Below are 10,000 nucleotides of genomic sequence, written 5' to 3'. Positions count from 1 at the left end.
AAGAAATAATAAAGTGATTGAAATGGAGTGAGAGAAAAAATGGCAAGACTAGGTAAAGGTTGATGAATGAAGGTAGTGGGGAGAGAAGGCGAAGGAGAGGGAAAAGGAAAAGGAGGAGTAGATATAGGAGGAGGAGAAGGAGTAAGAGTAGGAGGAGAAGAAGGAGAAGAAGGAGGAGCAAAGAGATCGTCCTATTATCTTTGTTGATTTGTTTCTCTCGTTTTCGAAGCGATCGTTCACCTCCTCAAAAATCGAAAGAAGCCTCTGCTCTTGTCAGGTGCCGGTGCCATCAGCATCGGTACTTGATTTTTATGCGTTACGTGTATCTGCAATCAAAATGGAAGCTTTGCCGTTGAAAAATGCTTTTTTTCTTTCTTTTTCTCTTTTTTTTTTCTTTTCTTTTTTTTTTTTCTTTTTTTGAATCTTTAACACTTTTACTCTTACACTTAAACTCTTTAAAATTTATGAACTCACCGTGCATGGACCTTGCATCCATGGTTCGCCATCTATTTGCATGGGGAACCGTTTGGTCGTGATGATGGTCACGCTGCTACATTGAGCCAATCTTCTGCCAGAATTTCGTAATCCCGTTTTAACTTGGCCCATGTGCAAACAATCTTCCAAGCCTATCACTTCTATTAGATTGTCCCCGATATCTAAAAGAAAAAGAAAAAAAAAAAAAAAAAAAAAAAAGAAAGAGAAGAAAGACAAAGAAAAGAAAAAAAAAAGAAAAAAGAGTAGAAAGAAAAAATGGAAAAAAAAAGAAATGAAACTTTTAATCCATCAAATATCTTCGATAAAAAAAAATAATGTAATCGATAAGAGGATTCATATTAAAAATGACTCACCCTGTATCGCGGCAGTAAGATCTACGGAATTAAAGCTACTAGTACTGAGTTCTTTGTCCGGCCTTTTCTTTCGTTTACCAAGACGATGCCTTGCATGATGCTCACCCCAAAGATTCGAACCTCCGTGAGTGAAAGGAATGTTCAACAAGGCAACACCCTGTAGAGATGGTCCATGAGCCAAATCCAAAGGCGTACCGTCGCACTACAATTTACAATATATTATATATAGATCGATCAATATCGGGCCTTTTTTTTTTATCCTTCATTATTCCTTTCATTCCATTGAAAATGATAATAAATAATTAATTCGCGAAATACTTACAATTAATTCGAGATGCTCGTGGAGCTTTTTACAACTGGCAGCAAATTGTTCGGTCGTCGCATATTCGAAATACCAAAGTTTGTTCTTCATTCGGCTGTTAAATTTTTCCGGATTTTTTTCCCTCTCGACATGAAACTTATTGCAAATTGCGGCGTCAACGCCAACGGAAAAATAATTATTAATGATGTTGTATGGTATACTGTCTTGATTAGGCTTCTTCTCCTCTTTCTGATCAAGTACCTCTATCTGCCAACGGTCCATCATCACTGGCGTGGATTTTTCTATTTTCTATAAGAAGCAAAAAGAAAAAGAAAAAAGAAAAAATGAGAATTCTAATTTGAAATTGCGCATACGAAAAAAAAAAGAAAAAAGAAAAAAGGGATCGGACAAATTTATTTATTACCTTTAATACTTTGTAAATAGCTTCGCCCTCGTATCCACCACCCCAACGTAGACATCTGGCTAGATCGTTACCAGTACCAAGTGGTATAACACCAACGGCAGGCTGATGTTCGAACTGCACCCGATCTAAATCATTTTACAGTAAAATGTACTATGAGTTTCTCAAAGTGTTGCCGTCAAATCATTAATGGTAGGTACCTATCATTAGCTTACCCATAGTTTCTAAAACCCAGCCGACGGTACCATCGCCACCGCAACAAATTACCCTAAAGTTCTCGACGTCTTTGAACATTTGCAAGCCTTGCATCGGACCACCTATAGCAAGATTGTGTACCTGTCTGGGATTCAGTATGTATTGGAACTTTCTCAACATCCTTTCGCCTTGTCTACCACCAGATTTTGGATTAATGAAGACCAATAACGGTATCGTATCTGAGGATGGCGTTATTTGGAAGGACATTGCTGGTTGTTGATTCGACGTACTAACACCGCAGCTTAAGAAACCACCCTGATGAAGAGGAATCTTTCGTACTCCAATCGCATCTAATCACAATCCGTAGTCTATCCCAAATAGAAATGTGATCTTTTCATTGTCTTCGTTATCGAATATATGAAATCAATCACAGGTAATGGATGCACAACCACGATATAGCGCGATTAATAAAAATATGATATATACATATATATATATATATATAAATAATGATAGATATCAAGGTCACAGTCTTATTTGGGATGAAATATGTACGAAGTAGAGACTAATTGAGAAAAAAAAAATAAAAAAATAAAAAATAAAAAATAAAAGGAAATAAAAAAAAAATAAAAAATATATATAAGTGTGTGTATATATATATATATAAAGAAAGAAAGAAAAAAAAAAAAAAAAAAAAAAGTTTATCACTACGTTGGTCTAACACTCACGGAACTGACGGATGAAGTATCCTGCCCATGTTTACTACCCCTTTTGCTATCCCTCGACAAAGATCTCTGTCTGTCCAATACCACCGGACATATCGCCGTAGGTGGTAAAATGTGTACAGCGTATTCGCCGAGAGTGCATTCGGCTTTCACTTGGGACACGCATCTGTTGTGCAGCTACAAAGTTACGATTGAACAGCCGATGTTGATCGATCGATCGTTCGAGTCTTCGAGGAGAGTTACAAAAAAAAAAAAAGGAGGAAAAAAGAAAAAAGAAAAAAAAGAAAAAAGAGAGAAAGTGGAGAGGAAAAAAAAAGAGAGAGAGAGAGAGAGAGAGAAAAATATATATATATACGTATAGACAAGCTATGAAAAAATCGAAAAAGCTTACTCACGGTCAGCTGACACCAACGGCAATGGAGTCCCGTGATTCCGTTGTAACTTTTAATGGTTTTTCTGCACTTGGAGCACTTTCCGTGACAATTGCCCTCGACCCAGTGATGGAGCATGGTTTGCGATGTCTTTTTACTTTTCACATAGGTCGCAATGCACGATGCCGGTGCTCTTTGAACGCACCTTTCGTGAACAGTATACTTGCAGACTTGTGAGAAGAAGAAACAAAATAAATAAATGAATGAATGAATGAATGAACGAATAAATGAATAAATAAATAAATTGTAGAAAGAAAAAGGTAAGATTTATATATATATATATGTATATGTAAAATATAAAAATATTAAAAAAAAAGAAAAAGAAATATTCAGCAACGTTGGAAAAATATTTTAGATTTATTCGATCGAGAGTAAAAAAAGAAAAAAAGGAATAGATCCTTACAGACACAACAGAGTCCCTTTTTTCCAAGTCCAACTAACATGTTCAAGCATAGATTGCAATAAGCGGGTTTGCTGAAGTGCTTCAATCTCCACAAATGATTTCCATCCTCCTTCACGTGAGAATCGAGACCAAGGAGAACTAACAATGGAATGGTCGTTAATCCGCCCCTCTTCCATTCCTCCAAGGACACCGTACCATCCGCATCGTAATCGATCTCTATCATCATGTCTTGTAATATCTAAAAATCGTTCGTCTTTACGTTATTCGAACATTCGTACTCCGGTACTCATCTTTCATGATACAATGAGAGAAAAAAACTTTCTCAGATTATTTTGTACTCACCGGTTTTAATTCGGTGACGTCCCAACCGAGATATTCGGCTACGTTCATCATTTGATTCACGATGCAGTCCATTTCCTACGATAAAGAAAAACAAATTATTATAAATAATAATGAATGAATGAATGAAATAATGAATGAAATAATGATTGAAATAGATTGAAATAATGAATGAATGAAATAATGAATGAACAAACGAATGAATGAATGAATGAACGAATGAATGAATTTAATATCAATAGATAACATATTTTCGATCAAAAATCAATGAAAATTAATTTTGAATATATTTACAATTCTTCTTTCCTCAAATTTTAATCTAAAAGAAAGTATCAAATATACCAAATCTATATGTGTATTTGTTAACGAAATTGTAAGAGATAGGAGAAGAAAAAAAAAAAAAGAGAGAAAAGAGAAGAAGGAAAAAAGAAAAAAGATTTAATATCGTCGAATATTTACAAACGATTCTCGAAGAGAATAACGATAGATAACTTATAGGTCACATTGTAAATTCTATTCGTTACAACTACCAATCGGATCCTAATATCCTAAAATTTATTCGCGTAAGTATTATGTATCCATAAAGAACGTGCTTTTACGATGGCATGCAACGTAAGTAATTATTCATTGTGGAACATATATACATATATATATGGAATGAAGGAAATAGTGAATTTTCTTAAACACGTGTGGTGTTACTAAGGTAAACTCGTAAAATAAATGGGATCCGTTCTAACGTGTTATATACTCGTTTGATTGATCTAAAACAAGCGAAGAAATTTTCGAAAAACGTCATTGCTTCGTAAACTTTAAGCTTGAACAAATATCTACGATGATTGGCGATTAAAAAAAAAAAAAAAAAAAAAGAAAAACAACAACGGAACGAGTACGCATACAAATCGACTTTTTATTTTTAATTTTTTTCTTTTAATATTCTTTTTTTTCTCTTTTTATATTTATATTGAATTTTTATTTTTCCCCGTACCAAGAGAGATAGATAGATAGATAGAAAGAAAGAGAGAGAAAGAGAGAGAGAGAAAGAGAGAGAGAGAGAGAGGGAGAGATACAGTGCGATGAAAGAAAAAAAAAAGAAAAAAGTAAAGAAAAAATTTTCGATATCGGATCAACGACACGAATGTTTTACTCACGTTCGTGTCAAGGACGCCATTCCCATCAGTATCGTAGAGCCGGAACATGACTGGAAAAAAAAAAGAATACCTATGAAGAAAAGCGTCAACGGACTTGACTCCAATATCGAAAAGTGATGTGCAACAAGTTGCAATATCTACGTGCGAGTGTTCATGTACAAATTGCGTTCAATGCACGTGTAATCTTCCTGGTGTGGAAAATCGAGAGAAACGTTGACGTTTTAACGATTACTTATATATATATATATATATATATATATATATATATATATATATATATATATGTATGTATGTATACGTATATGTATATATATACATATGAGTATACGCGTGTGTTATAAGTAGCGTTCTCATTTTTTCTTTCTTTTTTCTTTTTCTTTTTTCTTTTTCTTTTTGTTTTTCTTTTTTCTTTCCTTTCGATTTCGATAGAAGTAGAATAAAGATGAGAAGAAGCAAGAAAAATAAATTAAAAAGAGTAAAAAAATTATCGTAATTATTCCTTTTGCAGTCATATGGTCAATCATCAGAAGGTAAATAAGTAAATACGCGTTAATGACGATCTTGTCGTACAATCATGAGTTTATATGTCACAGTGAGAAAGTAAAAAAAAAAAAAAAAAAAAAAAAAAGAGAAAAGTGAAAATAAAAAAAGAAACAGAAAAAGGAAAAAAAGAACAATTAAAGAAAGAAGAAAAAGTATATTTCGAGGAAGACTAATTAATCGTAACAGAATCGCTATAGAAGGAAACGAAGAAGAGAGAGATAGATTCTTAGCGTTAAATTTGTTTAAATTAAATTTATTGAAAATATTCAAATTACTTACACTCTAATTTGTCTTCTGGTCTACCTGCTTCCAATAGAGAAAGATAACAGACGATATCCTTCAAGCTGACCTTAACCGAGTGGACGTCTATTGTACTTTGCTTTCTAACAAGATGTCTCATCTCTGCGAAAGAAAAGAATGATAATCGTTTAGATAACAACAACAAGAACAACAACAACAACAACAACAACAACAACAATAAAAAATCATATGATAGATAAGAACGACGAAGAAGGAATTTTGTTTGTAAAAAAAAAAATCATTAGTAAAAGCTTCAGAAATTATTTTCGATTTAAAACTCTCTCTCTCTCTCTCTCTCTCTCTCTCTCTCTCTCTCTCTTTCTCTTAATGTCATTCAATTAGATATTATTCTAAGTTAATAAGTCGAATCAACGACGTGCACATTTTTGAGGATACACGGAAAATTTCTATTGTTTCGAGGACAAAGTATTATATTTATCCGTTCGTACGATGTGTTGTAAATAATTTTGTTTATCTTTTTTCTTTTTTCTTTTTCTTTTTTTTTTTCTTTTTTATATCTTCCCTCTCCTCAAATATAAGAATGATATTTTTCAAGTAAACACACTTTAGATGGCTCGCCCATCTATCTGTGAATCTCTACACACACATACATACATATATATATATATATATATATATATATATATATATTTGTATATACATTGTTCTTATTATAACTTGAAATAATATCTATTTCAGACGATACACGACATAGCCGTTGATATTTTCGTAGCATTTTAAAAGAATGAAATATTTATTCTCACGTTCAATTTCGTTTGATGCTAAATCGGGTGCGACTCATTGTTTTCTAAAAGTATTATTACTAATATATAAATATATATATATATATATATATATATATATATATCCTAAGAGAAATCGTTGATTATAAAAAAGATGTTGAAAATTGTTCAAAAAAATTTTTACGATAATATTATATATCTTATTCGTTTTATAATGACAAATCGATATAATAATGAAGATTAACGAAAGGAGATAATAAAGCAATTGAAAAAGAGGGGGAAAAAAAAGAAAAAAAAAAAAACATGAAAAATAGAAGATAACATAATTTTATTAAGAAAAATCAAATTTCTCTTTGGCTTATCGATTTGATATATCCTTAGATTCGTATTTATTTTCGAAAATTCGCGATTCTAATAGCGTAGATGATTTCGTACGGCGACGGTTTCGGCTAAAAATAATTTTTCGTCAGACCTAAGTCTGTGCGAATGGCGCTCTTCTGTCTGTCAATTCTATACTTCCGTAATTTTATTGAATAACATTTAGATTCATAACTAGACAGAGAGGACAAGAGAGGAGAAAGAGAAAGAGAGAGAAAGAGAGAGAGAAGAACAGTAAAATACAAAGAACATCGATATTATATCAAAATTTTTTTTCTTATTAAATTTTACAAATCTTTTCTCAACAAATAGTCAAATACATTTTGCAATTCTATCAAAAGTTTCTTTTTGTGATTCATATTGCAAAAAATTATTACGACAAAGTACCCATTTTACTTCCGTAATTTTATTTTATGATATTTAAAACCGTAATAAGAGATAGAAAGAGATGGATAAATAGATAGATAGATAGATAGATAGATAGAGAGAGAGAGAGAGAGAGAGAGAGAGAGAAAGTGAGAAAAAGATAGAAAAAGTCGGATAGTAGAGTAATATACAAAAAAAAAAAAAAAAAAAAACATACGATATTATATCAAGATTTTTCGAAATTGATTTTTTACGAACCTTCCTTCAGCAAATTGCCCGGTACGTTTTGCAAGTCTATCATAAGTTCCCTTTTGAGAACCATATTGTAAAGGATCTCACCGTGAGATAAAACGATTCAATTGTCTTAAGTAAATATATTAAAAAAGAAAAAAAAAAATATATATATATATATATATATTTATATAATAAAACAAAATTGTAAGGATCGAGAAACCTTTTGTAAAACGAACAAATATTTGTTATACTAATTATTAAATACTTAAAATAACATTCGTTGGCGATTATTGATTTAATGCAAAAGCAGCAATAATGGTAGCTGCAAAAACAACGATAACAACAAGAATAATAACAAGAACGATAGTAAGAACAACAAGAAGAATAACAACTACAATAACAACAACAACGACAACGACAACGACAACGACAACGACGACGACGACGACGACAATGAAATGGAATAACAGTGGCACTCCGGTAACACTTGTTGCTTCTAGTGCACCTCGAGAGTTACTGAGCGTGGCGAAAGCTCGGTCAGGATACACAACACGCAAGGTTCCGAAGCAAACGACGTCATTTATACCGAATGACACCGAAGGCGTAGTGCTATTTCGAGGAATCCGCCAGAGGCGTGCGAAAACGCGTCAACCCTCTCTCTTTCTCTCTGTCTCTGTCTCTCTCTTTCTCCCTTTCTCTCTCTCTCTCTCTCTCTCTCTCTCTGTATGTCTGTCTTTCTCTTCCTCTGTCTTTCTTTTTCTCTCATGAATACAACGAAATATCAATTGACACGATCAATTAAAAAGATCCATATCGGCGATTAATTTTCTTTTCCTTCTCCCACCCCGCTCTATCCCGATGACAAATTCCACAAAAATAAAAAATTTTCAATCATATCGCGCAATATTTCAAACAAACGTCTATTTCATTTATCGAACGAGCGATTATTAATTCAATTTTCGAGGTTAATTAAAAATTGTATGACAATGGAATTGAATGTCAAATAAAAGTGAAAGAATGGGTTGAGTAGAGGCATGTACATTCGAGAATCGATCGATCGAAAGGATCACAATGACAATCGATTTTTATTTGACGATTGTCAATTTTGTAACAATCACGATAAAATCTGTTACGTTATATATATAGAGAGAGAAAGAGAAATATATATTATATATATGTATATATATATATATATAGAAAAAGAGTTTCAAGCACGATTTGTTCATTTTCGAACGAATAATGTTAAGAAAAATTTTATATACATTTATATATATATATATATGTATATACGTATGGTAAAGAAAATGGAGCGTTACGATTTGCGTTACGTTTACGTCGAGAGATTTGTTTGTTTAAAGAAAGACGGAAATAAACAGAAACAAGTTGTTAGTAACTAACGGGATATTTCTAATGTCGTGACATTTCGTAAAGATCAAGGCGTTTGTTTACATAAGATTTGTATAAGCGAAAATTGGAAATATCGAATTCCGCTTCCTGTATTTTCATGTGAGAAATAGTAAGAGATAGATAGATAAATAGATGGATAAAGAGACAAGAAGAAAATTTATTCGAACTTCTCTTAGCAATTGCGAAAGTCTTTGACGAACATCTGGATTCTATAAACCAAACATGTTACATTTATAATTATATTAATGCTACAGGCAGATTTCTCGAAAAGAAAAAAGAAAAAAAAAAAAAAAGAAAAAGAAAAAAAAGAGAAAAAAAAAAAAAAGAAAACAAAAATGATCGATCAAAGCAGAAAATCACGTAAGATTTCGAGTTAAAATTGTTCGGCTTAGTATATGTACTTAGATGCGTGTTTACAGTTCGCATTTACAATTTTATGATAATTTATTATTTTCCGTCGCATAAAACAAAATAAAGTTTCGTATTTTTCTGATTTACGTACAAAACGATAATGCACATTTCGTTAAGAACCTCGTATCTTCTCAATGTTATAAATGCACTCCGTTGTTGATGATAGTACGATCCCGTACGATTTTACGATTTTTCTCTTCCCGTGAAAGTATCAAATTGAATGTGCGTTAGCTATTAATAATAATAATAATAATAAAAGAAAAAAAAAAAAAAAGAAAAAAAAGAAGAAGAAAAAGGAAGAATAAAAAAATAAAAAAATGAAAGAAGATAACCTTCTTATAATCCCTTTATATATTAAAATATAGACGGACGTATATAAATCTTAAACAATTTCTATGATAAAAGTGAAATAACAACAATTCCCTCTTTACGAGGGAAAAAAATGAGAGATCTATGGGGAGAGGAGGTGAAGAGGAGCGATCAAAGAAAGATCTGTTATATCTGTCATGGAAATTATTTCGTTGGTAAATTTTTAATGAAGATAAATTTGTAATATACCTACCGTCTAGACTATAAAATGTATATATATATATATATACATGTACATATATATGTACATACATATGTATGTATATACATATGTATATATATGTACGTACGATAAGAGTAATCGATTAAAATATCACGTAGAGCGGTTGTAATATGCGCGTAAATGTATCAGAATATATCCCAGGTTGGTTATGGAATGAGAATCCGAGTTTTATGGAGCCAAGCCATCCATTTTACGAGGGTTTATTGTTTGGCGAA

At 31.8% G+C, this 10,000-nt stretch overlaps 1 protein-coding gene across 4 annotated transcripts in view; it reads right to left on the bottom strand.

The window, feature by feature from the left end:
* The window catches only part of Dgk (diacyl glycerol kinase 1), an 86,115-nt gene that overhangs the window by 1,246 nt on the left and 74,869 nt on the right, over positions 1–10,000 (bottom strand). For all 4 annotated transcript variants that reach the window (XM_035888079.2, XM_035888080.2, XM_085664623.1 and 1 more), the window contains 12 exons: positions 5,634–5,756; positions 4,812–4,861; positions 3,667–3,741; positions 3,325–3,562; positions 2,886–3,091; positions 2,494–2,667; positions 1,786–2,080; positions 1,574–1,698; positions 1,171–1,458; positions 849–1,050; positions 475–656; positions 1–326 (listed from right to left, as the gene is read on the bottom strand). The exon at positions 1–326 is cut by the window's left edge. In XM_035888079.2, the coding sequence (XP_035743972.1) occupies positions 237–326; positions 475–656; positions 849–1,050; positions 1,171–1,458; positions 1,574–1,698; positions 1,786–2,080; positions 2,494–2,667; positions 2,886–3,091; positions 3,325–3,562; positions 3,667–3,741; positions 4,812–4,861; positions 5,634–5,756 (2,048 nt within the window). In that variant the 3' untranslated portion in view covers positions 1–236. The remainder of the gene's footprint in view (positions 327–474; positions 657–848; positions 1,051–1,170; positions 1,459–1,573; positions 1,699–1,785; positions 2,081–2,493; positions 2,668–2,885; positions 3,092–3,324; positions 3,563–3,666; positions 3,742–4,811; positions 4,862–5,633; positions 5,757–10,000) is intronic.

This window comes from Vespa mandarinia, chromosome 2 (assembly GCF_050613455.1).
Source record: "Vespa mandarinia isolate Hongniang chromosome 2, ASM5061345v1, whole genome shotgun sequence".
NCBI lineage: Eukaryota > Metazoa > Arthropoda > Insecta > Hymenoptera > Vespidae > Vespa > Vespa mandarinia.
This window is presented reverse-complemented; position numbering and strand designations above follow the sequence as displayed.